Source organism: Hipposideros armiger, unplaced genomic scaffold (genome assembly GCF_001890085.2).
Source record: "Hipposideros armiger isolate ML-2016 unplaced genomic scaffold, ASM189008v1 scaffold_102, whole genome shotgun sequence".
In the NCBI taxonomy this organism is placed as follows: domain Eukaryota; kingdom Metazoa; phylum Chordata; class Mammalia; order Chiroptera; family Hipposideridae; genus Hipposideros; species Hipposideros armiger.
The window spans coordinates 1,581,430-1,605,373 of NW_017731452.1; the positions used below are offsets into that span (position 1 = coordinate 1,581,430).

Genomic DNA, 23,944 nt, shown 5'->3' on the forward strand with positions numbered 1-23,944 from the left:
CATGCATTTATTGAGTGCCTGCAGTATGCTGGTCTCTGTAAGATTTCCCCAAGCAGGGCCTACATTCTGGGTGGCAGAGACGGACATTGAACAAAAAATATATATATATATATATATATATATATATATATATATATATATATATGAATGAGGGTGGCAGTAACTGCTGTGAAGGAAAATAAAGTGAAGCAAGGGGTTGAAGACTGAAAGAATAGAAGGTGCTTCTTGAGATATGGAAAGGCCCCACACAGAGAGAGAGAAGGGAACCCTGCAGTTCCTGGGGGTGGAGACGTGTGCAGGGAGGACCCATGCCAGGCAGAGGGACAAGTGCATAGTGCTTGCAGGGGGAGTGAGGCACAATCCCCAAGTAATGGCTGAGGAGCTGGGGTGGCAGGTATGAGTCTAGTAAGCCAGTGGAGAGTAGCAGGAGGCAAGGTGAGGGCATGTGGAGGTGCAGGTTTATCAGGGCCTTCTGGGACATGGTGGAGGCTTCTAGATGTAATTCTGAATGTGGTGGGAACCAACAGAGACCTCCTGCCTGTCCCACCCTATTATTAATAAAAGCCTGGCTGCAGGGTAGGTGTCCATCCAGACTCTGGTATTGGCCTCATTAGAGAAATGGGAAAAACGCTGCTTTCCTTTGTGGGTGGCAGCCCTTAAGTTCTGCAGTGACAGGAAGTCACTCTCTCTTTAGTGGAGTCACCTGTACCTTCTCACAGCCCCAATATCAGCGCTCTGTATGGAGAAGCCTTCCTCGTCAGCCCTCTTGGCTTCAAGGTCTGCAGAGCAGTTGGGCAAAAGCTTCCCAGCCCCAGCTGGGTCTCATTAGCAAGCCCAATACTCCGGAGTTAATAAGCTTAAGCCCTGGATTTCCTGAGGCTACCAACTCCAGCTCCTGTGACTTCTAGGACAGTGGGTGCTTTTCCAAGTTGCTGATTATGGCTGACAAATCCCTCCGGGGGGGTCTTCGTTCTACTGAAGGTGGTCAGGGTCACTGCATTTCCAGTTCTGCAATTTCTCTAATTTTAGCCCAGGGAGCAGCCCCAGTGCACTTCTGCAGGTGGCCACAGGGTGGGAGGAAGGGGAGGTTCCCTTTTATTTGCAACAGACCAATGAAATGGATTGTAGAATTTAACCTGAGGATAAGCGGGGGAAGGGGAGTGGCGGTCTCACCTCAAATCCAGCCAGCACTCTGCCCAGCCCCGACTTAGGTTAGCTCCCAGGCCCCCCCAACAAGCACAACAAGGTGCAAAGCCATTTGTATTGCCATTTTTATATGAAAAGGGTGGACAAAAAATACATAACCATGAATGTATTTTTTTTAAATCTCTGGAAAAATACCCAAGAATTTAAAAATAGTTGCTGCTGGCTTGTGGGTCAGGGGAATGGATGACTGGGGTGTGTGTGTGTGTGTGTGTGTGTGTGTGTGTGTGTGTGTGTGTGTGTGTGTGTAGACAGTAGGGTTTTCCATCCCTTTATACCTCTTGAATTTTGAAGCTGTATTTTTGGTTCAAATAATAAATTGTATTAGAGGGAGAAAGTGGAAGGGGTAACTTCCCAAGGTTGTGAATTGAGGGGGCTGGGTTTGAGGCACATGCCTGACTCACAACCCCAGGGAAGCCTTAGATACAAGGAGACACATGACCTTCCTGTAGCTTTTTCACCATCGCCAGCAAATCTTCAGTCTTCTTCAAAGGCTTGGTCTGCCCTGTGGAGACAAAAGCCAGAATTACAGGCTCCAGTGAGAGTGAGAGGGAACTGAGGAAAGGTCCAGGCCTCTCTGGGAAGGGAAGAAGGAAGCCCCAGTGGGTTCTGCAGACACCCTGGGCTGGAACTGAGGATAGGCCGAGGTCCAGGCTTCCGGCCGGAGCAGGGGCCCGGGCCTCATCCCTGAGACTTATGGTGTGTGCTGGGTGAATCAGGACCCCTAATGTCAGCTTCTTCCTGAGAGGTCAAAGGACTCCACATACATCCCCTTAATGAAACTCAGCGGGGAGAGAAAGGGAAGCACTTTTGCTGCTGCTGTTGCTGCTGCTCAAAATCAGTGTGAGGCTCTCACCAATGCGATAGCACAGAATGATTTCATATGAATTTCTTTAAAATCATTGTAGGCCTCAGTTTACAAATTCTTGAAAAATTTAAGGGTCTAGGAAATAGTTATTAATGACTGCTAATGGCTGCTAATATCGAAAAAAAGACAACTGGGTATTATGAGAAAAACATAACACCACCTTTGAAGGATTTTTGCAAAAAAAAAAAAAAAGGAATCTTATCAGGTTTCCATACCTAAATACCAATTTAAAGGAAATACAAGGGGCAGAGAAACATGTTAAATGATATCACTGGGGCACAATCAGCATCAAAAGACTCTGGGAAACTCCACAGGACAACCTTGTTTCTTCAACAAATAAATTGCAAGGAAGAAAAAAAGGAGAGGAAACTCTATGATTAAATAGACGAGACATATATCAATCAATTGTAATGAACAGACCTTATTTGGATCTTGATTCAAATGTACTTTTCACCATATATACTTATATATATTTTTAACATGAGCCCATTACTTTTAAAACAACAGCAATAAACAGAAAAATATATGAACATCTTAAACTCTTGAAATCAGTGATAAAAGGTCAAAGCCCAACGACCCGCTCCTCTCCAAGGAAAACTGGGCAGGGATGAAAGGCAGTTCACAAATCACATGATAGCCGAAAAGTAAATGAAATGCTTATCCGTGGTCATATATAATGAAAAGTCCCTTCCCCTCAGGCCCCAAATTCCTCAATTCCCCTCCGCAGAGGTCATTAGTGTTACAAGCTATTTGTGCACACTTGGAGATCGTTCGATTCAGACACAAGCATATTTTCACTCTTCCTATATAAGTGGTATCATAAGTGGTGCTGCACAGCTTGTATTTTTCATTTGGTGATTTTTAAATTCTTTTTAGTGGCTGCATAGTGGTCCACTGAATGCATATATCATAATCCAAGAGAAGCCCCCTACTGGTGAATATTTGGATTGTTTCCCTTCGTTTGCTCTTACAAACAATGCCACAGTGACCATCTTTCTTAGTTTTCTTGGGTTGCCAAAACAAAGTACCACACACTGGGGCTTCATTTTGTGTGTGTGTCTGTCTTCACCTTTCATTCTCTTTATCTCTGTGTCTAAATTTCCCTCTTCTTATAAAGACACATTGGATTAGAGCCCACCCTAATCCAGTATAACCTCGTTTTAACTAGTTATACCTATATCTATAAAGATCCTATTTCCAAGTAATGTCACATTTTGAGGTTCTGGTGGACATGAAATTTTGGGGGGACACAATTCAACCCAGTATGCTATGCTTGGACATTCATCTTTGTGCACACATGGGAGTGTATTATTGGATAAATTCCTAGAAGGCTACCTCCTGGATGAAAGGGCACGTATATTTTTAAATTTGACTGGTATTACGGAATTGCCCTCCACCTGTTTTGGGCAGGCCCCATAAGGATTCCTTCCCCATACTCTTTCCAGCCAAGTATGTTTTCAACCTTTTCCACTTGTGCCAATCTGATAGGCAAAAACAGTGTTCTATTTAAAACTTTCTGGTAGTTAATATCCAAAACTTACTCAATTTCTCTGTAGCAGAAATTCCACTTCTAGGCATCTATCTTAAGGACATAATTAAGAATGGTGCACAAGGTGTTCATTGGTTCACTGTTTGTAATCTTAAAAGATGGAAGCAACCTAAAGATACCTTAGTTGATTATAGCACATTCGTAGGATGAAATTCTTTGTAGCCATTAAAAATCATGTTGTAAACCTGGGATTCTTAACAGGAGCTTATTAAATTTTGTTGAAATATTTCATGGTATGTTCACTTTCTTTACATCTTTTTGTCTTGCCTGAAATCTTTTACAAATTAGTGTGCATTAATTTTGCATTTGAATTTGTAAATTACTCGATAAACAAATGTAGAACATGGAGTAAATAGTAAGTTTCCCCTCACCAACAGCTCCTCCTCTGAGTCACTCCCCTTCCCAGAAGTAACCACTACCAACAATTTGCTGAAGACACTCAGATCTCTTTTTAAAACATGTTTCATGTATTGCTTTTTTACTTTCTTATTCAAGGAACTTTCTAAAAACATCCAAACACTACAGGAATATGTGAAGTTAAAAATAAAACTTTTCTGTCTCCGCTTGTCTGTAAATCTCAGTGCCTTTCTCTGATATATTCACTTTTAACAGGCTGGTATGTTTTCTCTAGAGACTTTAACGTTTTAAAAAATACTCTTAATTATTTGGAAATTAAACAAAAAAATAAAGCTACTTTAATGAGAGGTGTTTGTGATTTTTTCTTTTTAAATATTTCATTCTGAAAATTTCCAAATGTACATGACAGTAGGGAAGATACCATGAAGAACTCTGATTTACTCATTGCCCAGATCCGACAATCCTTAATAGTCACGAAATTTGCTTCAGCTGTTTTTCCTGTACCACAGTATTTTCAAGCAAGTCCCAGGCTTCATGACATTTCATCCCCAGATACTTCATTAAGAGTCTCACTACTTGAAGACATTTTCTTAGATGACTCCAATCCTATAACACCAAGATGAATAATCATCACTAATCACTGGATCATTAATATCATCCAGTACCCAGAACATAAGTGATTTTCTCTCTGTCCCCACTTATCTTTTACAGCTGCCTTTTGCAACAATTTCTGTGAAAGCTCCATCTATGTTTTCCTCTCCCCTGTATTTCTAGTCCTAGTCTTGGGGTAAGATCATGGATGATCAGTAAATTTTTAAATAATCCAACATCTTGATAATTAAAAAAAAAAATCTGTTACAAAACAGCCTATAGAGCATACCTTTTTAAACATTTTATTTTGAAATTTCAAGATGTACATAAAAGTTGTAGAAATAGACCACCATGTTCCTATTTGCCCTTGTATCAGGCGTCCCATTTCTGTACCATAAATTGCAGGCGTCATTATCCCTTAATGTTCCAGTGTATATTTCCTCTATACGAGGGGAACCTACCAGGTAACCACAATATAACCACCAAAACTGATATGTTAATAGTAATCAATATTAATATATGATCCTTGGATAACATTCAAGTTTTCCCTTTCTTATATTTTAAAATTATATAGTACTACTTATATTTTCCTAAAAGAAAAATAAAACAGAAAAAAATCACAAAAATGCCTGTACTTCAGCACAGCCCCCCAAACCTAAGTCCCCTGTCAAGTCATCAGCTCGGCCTTTCGCCCTCATTTTTCTGTGCAACCCACAAAGGCTACTGTTGATACTGTCACCCATCCTCCCTTTGACATCCCAAGTTGCTTTTTTCTCATATAAATATGACCTCTTTTGGAGTTCATTCTGTCAATAAGTCGTGATCTTGTCCTTTTAAACTTAACTCTTACTTATTTTAAATTAAATTGGAATTATTTTTTCCTGTGGCTTAAAAAAAGAGTCCACCATACAGGCATTTCTTACAATGCATGGATATACCAAAATTTAGCCATTTTCATGATTGCTCCTTGGGTTTTGCTTCCATCGACACCCCAATGATCCTTCCTGGTCCACACATCTGTGCATTCTCCTGATTACCAAGCATGGGACTGAAGATATGCAATAGCATTTTGGATAATGTAAGTGTTGTCAACTGATTTGAGCAAAACCTGTACTGGTCAGCTCTCATCCGTGAGGCAAGAGATGGCCTTTTCCCCCAAAGAGTAATCAATACATGATATCCCTCATTTTATAAAGCCAATTTTGATGGCTAGAAATGGGAACCTGACATGCTTCAGAATTTCTCCATTGTGAAGTTAACTCCAATTTTGATGAATTTTGAAAGATGCTAAAAATTTTTCAGCAGTGTCAGCTATATTAAGTGTTTAATAAATGAGATCTGCATGTTTCGTTTCTGTCCATCCTGTGTTGAAAGCTGGCATTCAATGTGTGGTCCTAACCTGAGAGCTCTCCATGTTAAAATTATTTCATTATTCATACAAAGAAAATGATTGAGCACCTGCTATCTGCCAAGCAGGTATTGTTTGGGCATTGGGGAAACAGCAATAAATGATTCTCAATTCCTAGGACAGACGATAACAATAATCATTGTTATTGATGTCTGCATGGAAAGGTGTGGAAAAACGCAATCTAACACATTTATTAATATAGTGGTTTAAAGACTGCAGGAAGGGGGTTTAGAGATTGATGAAAGGAGGGCAGAAAGCTGACAACTGTTGAAACAATGATGGGTACATGGGCATTCATCATGCTCTTTTCTGTACTTTGGTACATTTTGAAAACCCCTATAGTTAAAAAAATGCTAGTGGCATAGTAGTGGATTACTGTCTTGGGACAGTCTTTTGCCTAGACTGCAATTCCCACTTGTCTGTAGGACAATTTCCCCCCTCACTAGGGTGTGGGTGTCATTATCAAAATGCCCTGGACAAAAGGTCTGTGGGAGTGGCCATTCCCAATTAAGATTTAAGAGTCCATGCAGTGATATGAGCAGGGTGTCCAATGATATCGGGGGAGTTACCGTTCCTTTTCTTAGATGTGGCAGCAGCGGAGTCATTTTTGTGAGAATGTCCACCCCCATTCGTTGCTTAATGTTCCAGGGTATATTTCCTCTATACATGGGGCGTCTATAAAAGATGCATACTATTTAGCCTATTGTTTACATTAAGAACTAAACAATATGTCCAATAAAACTGATAAGTTAATCTAGATGAGAATATGGGTGTTTTTTTTCTCCACTTTGTTGAACAGCAGGCGGCTTCCAATGTTTTTTTTTTTTTTTTTTTTTTAGTGCTATCAATATTTCATTATTGTAATGGGACAAAGGTTCCATCCTCCTGCTGGCAGGAGAGGCCCTCATTACCTTCACCCTCCTCAACCTCGACTTCCAGCGGCTCCATTTTCAAAGGCTCCAACTTCCCCGCCATTTTCCAGTGCGAGGCTTTTGCGCCTGCGCCTTGGATGATGGGTCGGGGGGGCACGCCGGTGGGTAGACCGGTCCTGCAGTGCGCATGCGTGCAGCGAGCGTCCGCTCATCAGGACAAGCGGCTGGACCCGAGTACCTGATTGGCAGTTAGTGGCATGTGTCTGCAAGTCGTTTACATAAAACAAGGGCAGAACGAGGATCTTAGTGGGTTGGGGAGTTAGTATTGTGCATATACATACAAACTTTAGGGCCATCTCTCCTTCTCTGGGTTGCTTGTAATTGTGTAGGTTGTGAGAAAATCGGGGACAAATGTGCCTGTTATGCGGTGGAACACAAGAGTTCGAATCCCTTTTCGTTCACAAATGCTCCCTTAACAGCCTGTGAGAGGTTATCTCTATTTCACGAATGAGCAGAGAGAGCCTTAGGAGCTAAGTGTACCTCCTATGTAAAAACTCGATCTCAGCCAACGTGTGCAGTCAGGGGCTTCGCCCTGGGTTATGTATCCCGCAGATTGTGGAAGCCACCTTCTCATTAACAGCAGCAGCCAACACTGACAACAGGGTAAGGATGACATACATGAAGGGCAGAAGAATGTCCTTGTGGGGAGTGGTTTAGGCCTTTTATGGACAGTTTTTTGTTGTTGTTTTTTTTTTAGCTGAGCCATCCTGCCACCTGTTGGCAGCTCAGCTCCAGCCGGGAATCCAACCAGCGACCCTGTTGCTCAGAGCTCACACTCTTGAGCGAGCTCTGAACCAACTGAGCCACTCGGCTGGCCCCCAGTTTTTTTTCTTTAAAATATTCTCAGGCCAGTTCCCAGCACAGGTTGGCCCTGCATTTCCAATTCCAGAACCCCCATGGGCCAGCCAAAGAGACCTTGGCCAGCCTTGGACACTCAAGAAGCAGGCAGACTCTGGATGCGGGAAGAGGGTGTAGGGCCTAGGACTGGAGGAGACAGCCCCTGACAGAAGCTGGGGCATCATCCAAATGGAGGAGGTGAGGCAGAGGGAGGGGAGGAGGCTTAAGGAGTTCTCTGTAGAGGGGCATGAGGGGGCTGGGGATACAGCCTCCTCACCTGTGTGCAGTCAGGCTGCCACCCACTTCTCGTTTGTGGGCAGGCCCTCAGATCTCGCCCCATTGCCCAGGGAGAGAAGGCCGAGCCACAGACACCATCATCACCCACCAACCCCCCCACACACCTGCCCACCCCATTTCCAACGTGCAGACAGAAGGGTAAAAGCCAAAGGTGCTTGTTCCCAGCACTGCCCAATCTGGGAGCTCTGCCTCTCAAGGTCCAGGAAATAAGCCATTGTGGGAAGCTTGGTCCGTAGAGGCAGCTGGGGCTGCAGGGGGTGTGGAGTACTTGGGTGGGTAACGAATGAAGAGCCGATCCTCCTCTTTCTTCACCCAGCGCAGGAGTTTGGTCACTACCAGGATGGCACCTGCCTTGGTCACCAGGGGGCTGAGGCAGGTATAGAGCTCAAATTTGGAGGTCACCTGTGGGTTTGAGGAGAGACAGAGTCAGCTGGGCTGGAGCTGGCCATGTCCAATAGTGTCCACCTGACCCTAGCCCCAGGCCTGTCTCCTTTTTGGAAGACACACCTGGCAGCAGCTCCTACCTGGTGCTGCCTGGTCACTAGGCTAAAGCAGGTAAGCTGATATTATTGTGTTATGGGTGGGCTAGGGCTTCTCAGTCGGGCCAAGGGGTCATCTAGACCTAGTGGTTTCAAATGGGTGATGCTAACTGTGTGTGCGTTTGTGTGTGTCTGCACGTGTGCTCTGAGCCTCTGTTTACTCATCGGTGGACTGGGTATACTAACAACGCTTAACATTTAGTGAGCAATTGTTGTATACAAGGTCCTGTTCTAAGCTCCACACACCTATGTTTTCATCACCTGGACCTGAGCGTAATATGAGGATTAATCCAACTGAATCCTCACACCAACCTGAAAGACTCAGCCTGATTAGCTCACCAGCATCTTTCCACACCCTCTCACTGCTCCCCCACTCGCTCCCTCTGTTCCAGCCACTGTAGCCTCTCCTTGCTATTCCTCTAACACATGCCAGGCGTAGTCCCATCTCACGGCATTTGCACAGTCCTTTCCCTATGCCAGGCGTACTCTTCCTCTAGATACCCACGTGGCCCACTACCTACCCGCCCCATCTCCACAGTGAGGCATCCCCTGACCACCCAACTGAAAATCCTGGGCCTACCATAGCTTGGTTTTGAAATGCCATTCTGTACTAAAAGGTACAAGGGCTCCTTGGACAGATGGCTGATTTCATGGACTGGCAAAGGGAAAGTATAAGATGAACTCGGAACATCCTGTGCCAGAAAGAAGCGCTCCAGCAGTGATGGGGACACATCAAAAAGACACAGGGGCCAGCCTGGCAAAGTCATGGCGCCCACCGGCTAAATCAGACAATGTGAGCACTGAAATAAATGATAGAAAAGGCTTTGAGCCCACTGAATTAAAGAAAAATCCATGGGACCAAACAGATATAAAATTAAAAATTCAACAAATACAGGCGGAAGAAAAGTTCTTCCATACCACAGAATTTCAAACACCACCTGTGGAAGGAATGATAGAAAAATAACCATCTAGTAAACACCAGAGGAATAACTGTTGCAGGCAAGAATCATGAACAGATATTAAAACCAGTGGATAAAAGTATGATAAAAACAGAACATGATATTTACAAACTACAAAGGGGAAAATATTAACTTTATAGTGGAGAAACCTGGCAGACACCACCTTAACTAAGTGATGAAAATTAACATCAACAATGGGACAAACTGACGTTGTGGGCCTCCTGACAGGATGCAGAGAAGGGCACAACATTACTTCTGTGATAAGCTTCCCCAAAATGTATAACCTCAATATAGTCATGAGAAAATATCAGAAAAAACCCAGTTAAGGGGCATTCTACAAACAAACTGGCCGGTAACTCTAAAAGTGCCAAGGTCATGAAAACCAAAACAGACTGGGGAACTGTTCCAGAATAAACAGATGGGGGAGACACAATAAATAAACCCAACACGTGATCCTGGACTAGATTCTAGACCCACAGTGAAAGGACCTTAGTGGGACAACTGGTGAAATGTGAGTGAAGTCTGGAGTAGATGTTGTACTGATTGGTCATTTCTGATTTTGGTAAGTTCCTGTGGTCATGCTGACATTTCGAGAAGCTAGGTAAAGGAACTATGGTAATTCTTTGCACTACTTGGCAACTTCTTTTTAAGCCTAAAATTACTTGAAAATGAAAGTTAAAAAAAACTAAAAATAAAATAAAATCCTTGGCCTAGAACAATGCCTGATACACCAAAGGCACGCAGTAAATGATTTAATAAATGTGCATTAAATGGCAGAGCCTGGGAGTTGGTGCCATTTCCAATGGGGTCACCTTGACCAAACTCCCAGAATAGCTGACCTCTAATAGACCCATAGAAAGGGTGGGGCAGGAGCCCTGAAAAGACCCCAGGGGAGGACATCCCAGGTAGAAGGCACAACATGGGACCAAGCCTGTGGTGTTCAAGGAGTGCTGGGGACTCATGGAGTCAAAACTGAACTGGTGTCTGCAGACACATGGGCAGGCCTACTGGGAAAATGGGAAATCAGCAGGCACAGCGATGGCTGTGATGGGGCTTCTTGAAAGTCAAAGACATGGTACTGGTTGCTAATGGGGGAACAGCCAACAGAATGATGAGGCTAATGGGGGTTTGTAGACACTGTGATTGATCCTTATGGGTGTCAAAAACACGTGCGCAATGGCAGGGACAGCGCTGGAGGCAAAAATACACAGTTTAGGCAAAGGCGTGGTGTGCTTGCCGGATGGAGTTCGTTACGGCTGGGGTGGGTACGATGGAGGGAAAGAAGGCTTGAAGCGGGTAATTCGCCCCTTCAGAGCCTTGCCCAACTCACCCAGGCCAGCAGCGTCTCCTTCTCAGCCACGTGGTAGATGAGGCGCAGGGGCCGGGAGGTGCTGTGGAGACGCGCATGCAGGCGGTGGTACAGGTCCGACAGGCGCTGCCGCTCCTCCTCGCTGCTGTACGGGGCCTCTAGTTCCGGGCTGCAGTGATGGGGGGGAGGCAGGGGACAAGGTCAGTCTAGAGCTTTCTTGGCTGGCCTATCTCCCCTCAGTCCAGGGAGTTCAATTAAGTGAGGGAGCTAAGCCTTCCCCATTAGATTTGAGGAATCTCAGTGGTTGGAGGCCCTCTTCTCCATCAGAATAAGGGATTCCTTGAGATGGGTGGTTGAGTGATCCGCAACAGTCAGAGGCCCCTTCTATTCCACCTTTCTAGAGTATGCCTGACTTTCTTTCCCGAGTCATGTCTATGAGATGCTGAACGTGCCAATTAGAAAAGCTTTCCCACCCAGCCAAATGCTCACAGGGTCAGGACCCACCTGGTAAACTGGGGGAGCTGGCGGTGATGGTCGGGGATGTCCAGCGGTTTATAGAGAAAGTGCCGCAGGCCGGATGCCCCCACAGCCTGCACACTGTAGGCAGGGGCACTGGCTGATGGGACAACAGAGAAGCTGACAGCCTCCCCAAGGGCACGCATGGCACCAAGGGTGTGCATGCCATCTTCGACCAGGCGCCGGCAGGTAGCCATGTCATGGAAGGCCTCGGGGTCGGTGCTGAGTAGCAGCAGGCAGACAGGCGTGGCATCCAGGCGGGCCACGTAGGCGTAGAAGAAACCGTCGGGGTTGAAGCGGGGCAGGCACACAGGTGCCCAGGCCTCCCCTGCCGCAAAGGCCGGTGCACCCACCCAGTTGAGCAGCAACTGCAGGTCGGCTGGGTCCAGCCGGCACTCAGCCAGCACAGTCCGCTCCTGGGCTGCTGTCACCAGTTGACCACCCACCGCCAGCACAGACAGTGCCAGGCCGGGCGCTGTGCAACGTCGGAGCAGTGCACCTAGTGCATCCCGCAGCGGGCGAGCAAGGGGCACGCAGCGCACAGCGCCCAGGAGCAGGGCACCTGGGTCCCGTTCCACACTGTCCAGTAGCCGGTCTAGTGTGCGCTCCGAGCCAGCCAGCAGGCGGCGGAGGTCGTAGTTCTGCTTACGGGCAAAGATGCGGGCCACACTTGCACGTGTCAACGTGCTCACGATCTGTGCGTGCACAGCTAGCAGCTCCCCCCTCAGCTGGGCTGCTGACTGAGGAGTCCTTGACACAGCCACCAGCAGTAGTGGGCCCTGCTGGAGGAACACCAGCTTGTGGTCCTCTAGGGGAGGGAAGAGATGGGGCAGGGGGTAGAGGTGAGTCAGTGATGACTTGGAGGGGGACAGGTGAAGCTCTTCTGCCCTTTCCCTGAACACACATACCTCTAGCCTGAGTTTGCACGGTCACTCTGTGGACACTTGGACTAGGGTTAAGGAAAAGCTGGGGGAGTTTGAGCATTTGTAGAGCCATGATGGGATGGTCAAGGAATCAGATTAGACACACAGCATGAAGTTGGGAAAGATGGAGCAAGGACTGACACACAGCCAAAAAGCACCCAACTCAGCCATACAACGCCCCCAAATCATGCTTTCAGATAAATAAGTATGCAGCCAGTCACTTAGATCCCAGTGAATTAATCACTCAGAACCCAGAAGGTCAGACAGATGGACTTCCTTACCCCCTATGCCCCCCTTCAAATGCCTGGTTATCCATCCACACACACTGATCCACTACTAGCTGGCTAGACAGGGACCCAGGAACCCAGACAGACAGACCTACAGCTCGCGAGTCAATCACATCCATATTCTCAGTTACTGTCCCGTCCTGCCCCCTGCCCCTTTGCTCACCAGCATAGATGGCGCGGATGGCATCTCCTGCACTCTGCACGAAGGACACGAGGGCTGTCATCACACCCATGGTAGTGGACAGCGCCTCCACACTACCGTACCTCGAGTAGATGGGCTTGCCTGCCTCGCTCAGCACAAACACATGCTTCCTCTTGCTGCGCCAGTCCTCATCACTGGGGTCTCCACCCTGGCCCCCAGAGCCACTTTCGGGGTCACCCAAGGGATTATTCTCGGAGGCTGCAGGATCCCAGAGCTGAGAGGTACATGATGGGGCCTCCGGCTGGGGCAGTGCTGACAGCAAACCGGGTGGCTGGTCCTTGGTCTCCGATCCTGAAAGGGAGCCCTTGGTGGGTCAGCTGCCTGTAACTCCTACTAACCCCGCGTACCCAAGGACCAACCAAATTGCTACCAGCCCCCCAATGACCCCTGATGTTGACACGGACCTCCAGATATATTCTCTGCTTCTCAATTATATCCTCATGATCTCCTTAAAACCCTGATAATCCAATCTCTCACTGTCATAATTGAACCCTCTATATCCCTAAAGACTAATTATTCACCTTTCAATAACTGCCGTTCACAAGTCTTCAAAGCACCCTGCTTGCCTCTGATTGACTTTTATCTTCAATGACCCCATTAGTACCTCTGACCCCTTCATTTATTCTCCTGATAGCTACTCACCCCCCAATGACCACCATATCTACTAATATTTGGGTCTCTAAATGCTCCCCATCCCCACTACCCTAACCCCTTATTTATTCTCATCCATGTCCACTGATCCCTAATGACCCCAATGACTCTCTTGATCACCCATTTATATTCTTGGTGATGACCACTAATTCTCCCAATGACTGCCATGAATATCCACCAACACCCAGATCTTCAGGACTCTCTTAAGCCCTTAGTTACTCTCACTGCTGTTCACTAACAATCCAGTGACCCCACATGAACATCAATAATACCTGGATCTTCAATGACTGCCTTGACCCACGATCTATTCCACTTCATGTCCATTCCATCCCCACCATGACCGCTATTAACCTCCACTAACATCCAAGGCTTGAAGTGACCTCCACTGACTCCCTTAACCCTCTTTTATTCCATACTCCCTTTTCCCCAATGATCACTACTAGTCTCCACTAACACTCAGGACTTCAGTGACCTCCACTGACTCCCCTGACCCCCTTTATTCTCAGTGACATCCACTCCGCTCCCTATGATAACCACCAAAATATACACTAACACACAGGACTTTAATAATGACCTCCACTGCCTTTCTCCATGATCATTATTAACAATCGCCAATGAAAGCCACGACTCCATTGCCCCCTACTGACTCCTCCCCCATTTATTCGATGTCCATCGATCCCCCACCAACAATCATTACTATCCATTGGCAACTATGTCTCAACAATTTTCCCATAAAATCCCAGTGGCCTCATGTTCCCTCATTATCTCACTGATAGTCATTGACTCCACATGATCCCCAATTACCAATTAACTCCTCCCAATAGCTGCCATCATTGGCCAAGAATTCCCAAGTTTTCAAAGATTCACTCTCCCGCCCTTCTCAGTGATGTCTGCTGATCCTTTCCAATGACCCCATTAACATCCACTAATTCCAAAGTGGTCAATGAGCAATGATTCCCCTCCCCCAATGACTCCCATTGACTCTTCACAGAATACCTTTACCCTCCTACTGCTCTTCTGACTCTCCCAATCATCTCACTGATGTCCACTGCCTCCCCACCAATGATCACCATGAACATCCACTAAATCTGGTTCCTTGAAAGACTCCCTCCAACAAACCGCCACTCACTCCTCCATGATGTACATACTGTTAGCGCCCATTGGCCCTCGTTGACCCCCTTACCCACCTCAATAACTTAAATAACACCCTAGCCCCCAAAGACACGGATTTCTAAATAGTCTGCCTTTGACCCTATTAACTTTCTTTGGGTCAGTCACTGACCTAAATATCCTACGAGTAAATCCCCAATGCCTCTCTCTGACCCCAACTGTTCCCTTTCTGATTCTTCAAAGATCTAAACTCATTCCAAGTCCCCAGTGAACGTTCACTGATGCCCACTGATGCCCTATTCATTCCTCAATGATGTAAACTACCATGTCAGTCAACCATGAGCTCCTACTGACCTGGCTGTGTTTTAAGCTACTTCCTCGAGTTCCAAAACTCTTCACTGGTCCCCCATGGCCCTCCCCCAACAATGACACCCCTTATAGAGTCCTTCTAAGGCCTCAGTGAGGGGAAACATACCTGTTTCCTCCAGGCCCTCGTCTCTGGGATCTGGCGGGTCCTCGTGAACTCCTCCACTGTCACCAGCCTCTTCCCTGGGGGACTGCGTGTCCTCCAAATCCTCCGAGTCCCCGGGGGCAGGGGCAGCAGTGTCTCCTCCGGCCTCCATCTGCACATCCCTGTGAGGGAGGGGAATTGAGGATGAGAAGAAGCAAGAGAAACTTCTTTAACGCTTTCACTGAGTCTGGCACCCCGGTACACGCTCCTAGTGCTCGCTTCCCCTCTGTTTTCAACAGGACGAGACATGAAAAAACATGACCAAATACCGGCACTCTCCAACACTTTCCGAAGAGGAAGGCTCTACCGAGCCTCGGGAAATAAAGATACATAAACACCTGTTTTAACCCGGTATCTCAACTGGCCAGGTACCATTACTTCCCGTAGCCGCGGGAGCATCACACTTCCGGGTGCGGCTGCTGTCTTGCCACACTTCCGGGTGCGATGCCTCTCCGAAGGAACTTCCTTTTGCGGAGTTTCATTCGCTCCTCGCGGAGCCCAATCCCTCTCTCCCACCGCCCCCTGGTGTTCCCTTACCGTTGAGATGGCGAGCGCCACTTCCGGATCTCCGTCGGATCTGGCTGGGAACCCAGCGAGTCCCCTCTGCAGTCCTTTCCACCGCGCTGGCTCGCGCTCCTACTAGAGGCGAGCCGGGCCCAGTTCTACTGAAGGCTGTTGGCGTGAGGGGGGCGCGGCTCACGTTCAGCCAATCCGGAGTACGGCACTGCCTCTTATAGCCCAATCAAGAGAAGCCGGCTTCCCTCCTGCCGTGCTACCCGATGGCCGCACCGTATCTCTACCAATACTGTGCGTTGGATTGCGGTTGCACCCGCCCATTCCTTGATTGACATTTTCCCTAACCCAATCGAAGGCTCGAGGTAATTCCTCTGTTCACTTGAGGAAGTTCACAGCCTAAGTAATGATAGATACCCGTGCCCGACCAATAGACATGCTTCCGCAGAACGGAGGCAACTTCACCAGTCCTTATCCGCCAGGAAAGGCGGGGGGATGAGGGTAGGGTGGAGTCTGGGCAGAAAGTGAATACTTGACGGACAGTCGCCACGTCCAATTGGAGTGCCGTGCGCAACGTGGCCAGCCTATGGGACTCGGCTACTGAAGCGGGAAGCGGGCCTCTCAGAAGTAGAATGTATTCTTGAGTTTCTCTCTGTATTCAGCCAGGCAAAAGGCTTGCCACCTCTGGAGGGAAGCTCCAGCCGTGGACATCCTCACGGCGCGAGGGAGTGAGTTTGCAAAGGCTATATGTAGGCTGATCAGGGCTTACCCAGATGGGCAACAGGCCGAACTGACCTCCCTTTCGAATACAGGACTCTGCAGACCGAGCTCTACAGATTAGGAGTCCAGGTCCAACGGAGGTGCATGTGGACGTGGTCTTGAGAAGCTTCTGAGTCGCGTGGTTTGGGGAAAATACCCCTCCGACCTCTGCGCGCCACTATTGGCTGGGCAAGGGCAGGACTCCCTCCTCTGGGACCCGCCCCCTGGAGAGTGTCAGTATAGAAAAAGGATCTCAGAGGCTGTATCTGATCTTCTTAACCTGGGAAGCATTAGAGAGGTCCTAGCCGACTGTTTTAGTGTGACGGCGAGCGCGGGTGTGGACGCGCCTGCTCTGAACTCTCCTCCTTTGCCCTGAACGTCTCTGCCTGCGACTCCCTGTCTCAGAATCCTTCTGTCTGTGTGTCTGGGTGTCTCTCTGCGTTTGCATCTGTCTCTCTTCCTGTGTCTATGTGTCTGTATGTCTGTGTGCCCTCCCTCCTTATCCCTTTGGCTCTTTCTATTTCTGTCTCCTTCTCTAGGTCTTTGTGGGTCTCAGTCGTTCTTTAATTTTTCTCTCCTCCAGTATGTCATTTTCTTTCTCTTTCTCTTTGTCGCTCTCACATCGCTCTCTCTTGGTCTCTGGCTTCCCACCCTCTGCGGGCCTACAGAGTGGCGCCCAGCCGGAGTCACCCCTTCCCCCAGGGGCAAAGCTCTATCACCCACAGGATTCCCCTTCACATTGGGGCATCTTAGAAGAATGAGACTCTGATCACTCCTCAGGAGACTGAGGGGTAAACTTCCGTGCTAATTTTCATGGTCCTTATCATGTCAGTGAGAATATGCTTTTTCATGAATCAGAATCATCAGTTATACGAACCAAGTCTTCCTACATTCATGTTTCCACCAAAATACATGAAAAAAACCAGCCCTGGCCAAAAGAATGGAGTGAGTTTCTGGAGTCCAGTAAATCCTGGTGAAATAGTAAGACCCTGGATTCACACAAATTCTCTTCAATCCTCATTACAGAGGATCAAGGCAACTGAAGGGAATTTGCGTTCATTTGTAGGACTGCTAAGGAGAATAATTGTGCTTACATCCCAAAGTGGACATCCCCAATGAGCAATTCCTCATTTGGAGAGAATTGATCAGTCTCCAGCTACTTGCCCTCTCATTCTGCTCGAACACTGCCATATTGGGCCCACCCACAAGCCCAGGAAAAAGTCCCTTTCTATGCATTTTCTTTCATGAGGTCACTAGAAAACATTATGTTCCTAGGCCTGAACAACCATGCTTAGTTCTATACTTGCTGCAGGATGTCTTGAGCCCCTGGAATGGACAATTCATAAACCACATTAGGAGCTTACTTGTCGGTGCCTATCTGGATACATTGTGGTGATCCTCATGCTATGAGTTCTTTGCCTTCCAGACTTCTTGAATGCTGAGAAATTGAATGTATATGGTATGAATTGAGTGGGAAGAGGCACACAACTGTGAGCAGAAACAAGGCAACTGTAGCGTATTGTGTAGTTGTGTAGTTGTGACTGGTTCCCTCAGTTATACCTGCAGTGCAGGAACACTTGATGCCTTCGTTTCCCTGTTACCTGCCCCCTCTTGCTGGTCTTTGCCCTGTCTTTCTTTTCTATGCCCCCTCACCTTGTTCCACACTCTTTTTCTGATTTGCATTACTGCTCCCCGCTCCTACTTTTTGTTCCTGCCCCGTCATGCTGTTTTCTGCTCTGTCTCCCCGATCCTCGCTCCTTACCTGTTCTTTGCCCCTTCTGTCTCTACTTGTCACTCTTCTTGTCTTTGATCCCCTGCTGTTATTATTTTATCGCAATTGAGCTGGGAACAGGCATTAGGAGAAGGGGAATGATGATTTTAGCTGCATTTATCGAATTGCTCAACTAGGACTTCCACAGTGAAAGTGATGGATGCTTTCCCAGATACATAATTTTGAATGGAACATCGCCTGCCCTAAACTCATCCAGTGTAACAACTGAACAAGATTAATACCTGCCTACCCTATTGGAGTAATCAACGTAAATGGAACCACAAATTCAGAGCCGTTTACACTCTACTTCATTCAACAGGAGGCTAGCCCTGTTCCCAAGCCTACCAAGAAGTTGATTAGCTAATCAACTTCTTTAAATTTCTAAAATCCCCAAATCTACCAATTTAACAAAACCCTTAAACACATACATTTATCAATATGAATTATCACTGGTGATATTTACCTTCATCACTTGGTTAAAAAATTGTCTGCCAGGTTTCTCCACTGTAAAGCCACTATTTTCACCTTTCCTTACTTTATTCTTTGTAAGTGAGTGGATTACTAAACCCAGCCTGCACTTAAAGAAGCAGGAAGTGAAGTCCTGGAGTGGTATCTACAAGTTATTTGGAATTCCTTTGTAGAAAAGATTAGCCTCTTCTCTCCATTTATTTCTTTATGCAATCTTCTATTTACACCCAAGCTTATGGATACTTATTTTATTCTTTTGGGGTATAATCCTATACCATCATTACATATTTTGGGCAAATTATTCCAGCTTTAGCCATTGTGAACTCTTTTAGATCTATTCCTATGTCATTTTGATATTTTTGTAATTTTTATTTATTTAAAAATTATACGGTACATTCTTCTAGAGTAGACCATGGTTACGAGGGAGAGGTTGGTTAAATGGTACACACTTTCAGACATAGGATGAATAAACACTAGGGACCTAATGTACAGCATGGTGACTATAGTTAACCATACTGTACTGCCTACTTGAAATTTGCTGAGAGCAGACTTTAAGTGTTCTAGGCACACCAAAAAGAGGCGACTATGAGAGATGATAGATGTGTTAATTTAGCCTCACTATGGTAACCACTTCACAGTGTCACAGTGTATATGTATAGCAAACCATCATGCCATATACCTTAAATATATACAATTTTTATTAATTACATCCCAATAAAGCTGGAAAAAATGTACACCCTTGATTTATGACACTAGATGAAGCCCCAGGATCCCTCTGCATTTTCCCTGCTTCAGCCCTTCAATCGGCCATTTCTCCCACGTGCTGCACTCTTTGTCACATCCTACCGAGCTATTTCCTAAGGCAAAGCCTTCCAAGGGCTTCCCACTAAGTTAATAACTAGGAAAAAGTCATAATATAGCTCAGCCAGGGACATGTTGAGCCGGCTAGTAAACTAGGGATGTTATTCCAATATAATGGTAGTGTGTGACATCATGTATTGGCAAGAGTCAGAGAGTGGACATGGGGCCAGAATCTGAGGTTGCTGGTCAAGTGGTATTGACGATTACATTTGGCAGGGGGTGGGGGCAAGGGTGCAGGATTTAACGTCATGGCAGGAACTGCATCAAAGGATGTGAACATGTTTCTGGGATGGCGCGTAGAGATGTGGAATGACTAAAGGACTTACTGGAGAAATGCCAGAATTGCTACGGCAGACAGTAGAAACAGGAAACATAGATCCATTGAGGTAGGCATGTTGGAGTGGATAAACTATGTAATATCGGGTAATGTTTTGCCCCAGGCATCTGAGGGCTGCTAGTATGCCTTGCAATGTTTTTGAACAACGCCTGACTCTTTTCTGACCTGCTCTCCTGTGCTGACTTCCAAGTTAGATGAATCAGATATGAAAAACTTGCATCAGTCTTTCAGGTACCCCCGCAGACAGGTTTGAATAGACACACATAATAATTTGCAAATAATGTCTGCTCTCTTCCTTTCTGATTCAGGGACCAGGAGGCCTCTCTCAGAATATGCTAGCTACTACTTTCAAACCACTACATAGCCAGGGAGGAAGGGGAACAAAGACAAGTAAAGTCACCACAGAACTTTTCTACAATTTTGAAGTCGCATTTTTCCTTGATTCAGCATTTTCTTGTTGTTGATTGTTTTGGAGTATTCTGATAGAATCGGTTCTGACATTTTCTGCTTGTTTTGAATGTGTTTGTGGGGAGATGAGAGTTTGGAGCTGCCTACTTTGCCATTTTGCTGACATTACTCCTCTAAATATTGGTTTTTAAATACCATGCTCTGATTTAAAAAAAATGTGGGCTTTGCAAATGGGTACAGAAGCCAACATGAGATTACTCCTAATAGGCAAAGCTGGAACAATTTGAGCAAATCCATAAATAATATTAGTACTGCGTTATAACCCAGGAAACAAAATAAAGATCTATGAGTCCATAGTAATATCGATGAATAATTGAACAAATAAATAGACAGGGAGAAAGGAGCAGAGCTTCCTTATGGAACAGTTTGAATTCATTCCAATTACTTTCTCTACCCTGGAGTGCGAGCTGAAATTAGTGATTCACTTTCAAGGGATGGGGCATGGGAAGGGAAAATAAACAGTGGGTTTTACAGTGGAGAGACCTGGCAGAAACCACCTTAGCCAAGTGATCAAAGTTAACATCACTAGAGATATTATGTGATATGATTTAATGAGAAGGGCACTTCTTTTTTCAGGTGTTTTTTTTCCCATAAAAACCATAAACCCAGTCTAATAATGAGAATATGGGAGACAAACAAAATTGAGGCGCACTGTACAAAATACATGATTGATACTCTACATTTTCTAAGTTATAGAAAACAAAGAAGGACTAAGACACTGTCACAGATCAGAGGGGACAAAGGAGACAGGGTGACTCAATGCTGTGATATTCTGGATTAGATTCTGGCACAGAAAAAAGAAATTAATGGAGAGACTGCTGAAATGTGAATAGAGTCTGTCATTTAGTTAATAGCATTGTACCCATGTTAATCGTTCAGTTTTGACAAATGTACCCTGGTTATGTGAGATGTTCTTATTAAGACAAAGTAGGTGAAAGGCATAAAAAACTCTATGTACCATCTTAGAACCTTTTATGCAATTCTAAATTTATTCTAAAATCAAAAATGGAATAGAATAAAAAATAGAGAATACACTATTTTTGAAAGACTCTGGAAAATTTTGAAGTTGATAAGTTACGTTAAAATGAGAAATTCAGGGCCGGCCGAGTGGCGTGATGGTTAAGAACTGGTTTGGGATGCCAGAGGGCCCCGGTTCAGATCCCACATATGAGGGCCAGTGACACTGCCCTCTACAGCTAAGATGCTGAACAACAGCTCAACCTGGAGCTGGGCTGCCATGAGTCGCAGGCAACGGCATAGGCTGCAGCCCCTGCTGCAGTGGGCTGCCATAAGCTACTGTGTGTAGCCAGCAGCTAGCGTGAGCGGCCAGCAGCCGCAGTGAGTGGCCATCCAGAGACCGGTGACTGATCTGCCTCACCCGGGAAGAGCGCAATGATGGTGCCAACTTGGGCCAGTGAAGCAACGTCCTCCACAACTAGACTGAAGAACAAAACGACAGCAACTTGTCTGTTCCCCTTCCCCCAATTCCCCAGCACTGTTCCCATCCCCCCAATTCCCCAATAAAAATCTTTAAAAAAAAAAAAAGAGAGAAATTCAACTAATTCTCCCAAAGAGTAAGTGTTCAGAGCTCACTTATGCTGTAAATCTTCTACAGTTCCAACCTGCGTCTGCATCTTATAGTGTTTTCATAGCATTTGTGGTTCTATATTAGTTTGGGAAACATGTTTTATTTTAAAGTTGTCGATTTTATTACTAATTGCCTTCATATTTTGTGCCTTTTATATCTTGAAGTCTTAAAGATAGTCTCCTTTGTGTTATTACAAAAGTTTAAAAGACTTGTGCTGTGGGAACTAGAATATCCTCCCTTTCTCTTGCCCAGTGATTCTTGGTTCAGCAAATCACTTAGGGAAGGTGCAGGGCGTGTTGCGTGGAGTTTGACCCCAGGCCTCTTGGGATCTATTCCTTTGTCTAGGCTTTGTATTGCTGTGGGTAGAATGAGAAGACAGCGGGAAGTTTGGGGATGAGAAGGATTAGAGTCAGTCATGAGGTTGCTGGATTAGTGAGAGATAAAAGATAAATTAAGAATTCAGAGAATCAAGGGGATTTTTCTTCATCAGGGTGGAGTTTGCCATCCTGAGATATATGTTTCTAAATTTTATTGATGCATATACAACGTGCAGAAAGTGGAGAAAAGTGTACACAATTCAATGAACTTTCACAAAATTACCCCATCTTATCATCATTTTTCACATCAAGGAACAGAACATTATAACCCTACAGTTCAAGGACAGGCTGAGGTAGCCCTCGGGGTCAGAGTTGTGCGTGAACTGGTTAGAGGACTCTGGATTGAAAGTTAAATGGCCTGGGGGGAGTTCTTGCATTCACAATTGTCGTTAAAGGTTCATTGGATTTAGAGTTTGATGGGCTTGTGGGGTCATTGGGTGAGATGCTTCAGTTGTGTCCAGATTCTGAGGGGACACACAGTCCTCCCAATGGGAGGGTGAGTAGGCATAGTGCATCTCTGGCATCCCTGGGAGCCTTGAGTATCAGTGATGGATCCATTCCTTGACCCACAGACACCTACTACTGAACCCACAGATTCTCATCTAACTTTACACTTCGCCAGTGTCTCCATACACCATTCTCATTAACCCCCCAAAGCCCTTTCAGTTATTACACAAACCCAATTCCACACCCCACAGTTCCAGTGAGGTTTGTGGGTAAGGCTCAAGGTGGGCGGAGTAAGAAGAGAGACACCAAAGATCTCATCACCTTTGTTCACATAAAGACTGGTGTTCTCAAAAATGACCAGTAGATGGCAGAAAAACCCATGATTTTGATATGTAGACAACCACTCCGAAGATGATGGAGCTTTGAGAGTCTACAGTTTTTCTGAGACCAGCTCACCTGCCTGGTAAATACTGAGAATTAGGGATAGTTGTGATATGAGAATCCTTTCTATTGAGACTTTCTTTTCTCAGGCCACCTCAGCCCACCACTTACAACACAGCCCATCCCACTCCCATGCCATTCACCCAAATCTGTACCCGTCTGAAGAGTCTTGTGGTTTAACCTCATCCTTCTCTCCATTAAAACCCATTAGGAGGAAATACTCTACTTGGAAAACTATTTTATAAAAGGCCTGAATGTGGCATTTCATTCTTCCTGCTGGAGTGTTTTGCATTACCATAGAGATTTGGCAATCCAAAGTGATGAATCTGTAATGGACAAAGTGGTGTGTGTCCTATTTTTGGATAAGTAGAGTTCATCTGCTTCTAAAACTAAGTTGGTGAATGCAGCCCTATATTGTTAGCAATATTAATAAGAGCTGATATTTATTCAGCACTCACTACGTGCTAGGCAGTATACCAAGCACTTCATATTGGCAACTTTAATCTTCCTGATAACCCTATGAAGTGTTGGATATTTAATATTTTTTACTAAGAAGCACACTGATTCCCAGAGAATTCAAGTAATTTGTTCAAGGTATACAATTAGAAAAATGCTCAGGACTATTTTCTTTTATGTATTCACCTACATGCAATTAAGAATATGGTGCTTGATGTTAGCATTGCTGGGGCCTTATGAGTTCAGATTGTTCTCTTGACTCTGTGACACGTGTGAATATCTTCTCATTTCTAGATCTGGGAAACAGTTTTTACGGGGTTACCCTGAGTAAGGATGAGCAGAAATTCCTAAGGGAGCATCGCGACAGTTTCTAGGCTGATGTTAGCAGAATATTTTAAACCAGGACTGT

The 23,944-nt window shown here is 45.6% G+C and overlaps 2 protein-coding genes across 4 annotated transcripts in view; both read right to left on the reverse strand.

Moving 5' to 3' along the window:
- Nucleotides 1-6,951, reverse strand: part of SYCE1L (synaptonemal complex central element protein 1 like) — a 67,103-nt gene extending 60,152 nt beyond the window's left edge. Inside the window, exons 1-2 of the mRNA XM_019646406.1 lie at nucleotides 6,888-6,951; nucleotides 1,646-1,708 (exon numbers count right to left, since the gene is read on the reverse strand). Coding sequence (XP_019501951.1) covers nucleotides 1,646-1,708; nucleotides 6,888-6,951 — 127 coding nt within the window. The remainder of the gene's footprint in view (nucleotides 1-1,645; nucleotides 1,709-6,887) is intronic.
- Nucleotides 6,952-7,679: 728 nt separating this feature from the next.
- On the reverse strand, nucleotides 7,680-15,712 carry MON1B (MON1 vesicular trafficking associated B). 3 transcript variants are annotated; one of them, XM_019646453.1, is made up of 6 exons: nucleotides 15,388-15,712; nucleotides 15,014-15,171; nucleotides 12,739-13,068; nucleotides 11,354-12,173; nucleotides 10,871-11,018; nucleotides 7,680-8,444 (listed from the first exon to the last, which is right to left on the reverse strand). In XM_019646453.1, the coding sequence occupies exons 2-6, from the start codon at nucleotides 15,159-15,161 to the stop codon at nucleotides 8,235-8,237; spliced, it is 1,656 nt and encodes a 551-aa protein (XP_019501998.1). In that variant the 5' UTR covers nucleotides 15,162-15,171; nucleotides 15,388-15,712; the 3' UTR covers nucleotides 7,680-8,234. The 3 variants fall into 3 exon arrangements, with proteins under 3 accessions (XP_019501998.1, XP_019501996.1, XP_019501997.1); XM_019646451.1 differs by having other exon boundaries at nucleotides 15,587-15,702; XM_019646452.1 differs by having other exon boundaries at nucleotides 15,319-15,460.
- Nucleotides 15,713-23,944: the final 8,232 nt, after the last annotated feature.

Bases quoted from the DNA above. Each gene is read 5' to 3' on its own strand.
- MON1B (XM_019646453.1), bottom strand. From the start codon at position 15,161: ATGGAGGCCGGAGGAGACACTGCTGCCCCTGCCCCCGGGGACTCGGAG. The intron at 13,069-15,013 runs GTATGTTTCCCC...GCTCCCTTTCAG, and splicing joins CGAGGGCCTGGAGGAAACAG to GATCGGAGACCAAGGACCAG. The intron at 12,174-12,738 runs GTGAGCAAAGGG...TCCCTCCCCTAG, and splicing joins CATCCGCGCCATCTATGCTG to AGGACCACAAGCTGGTGTTC.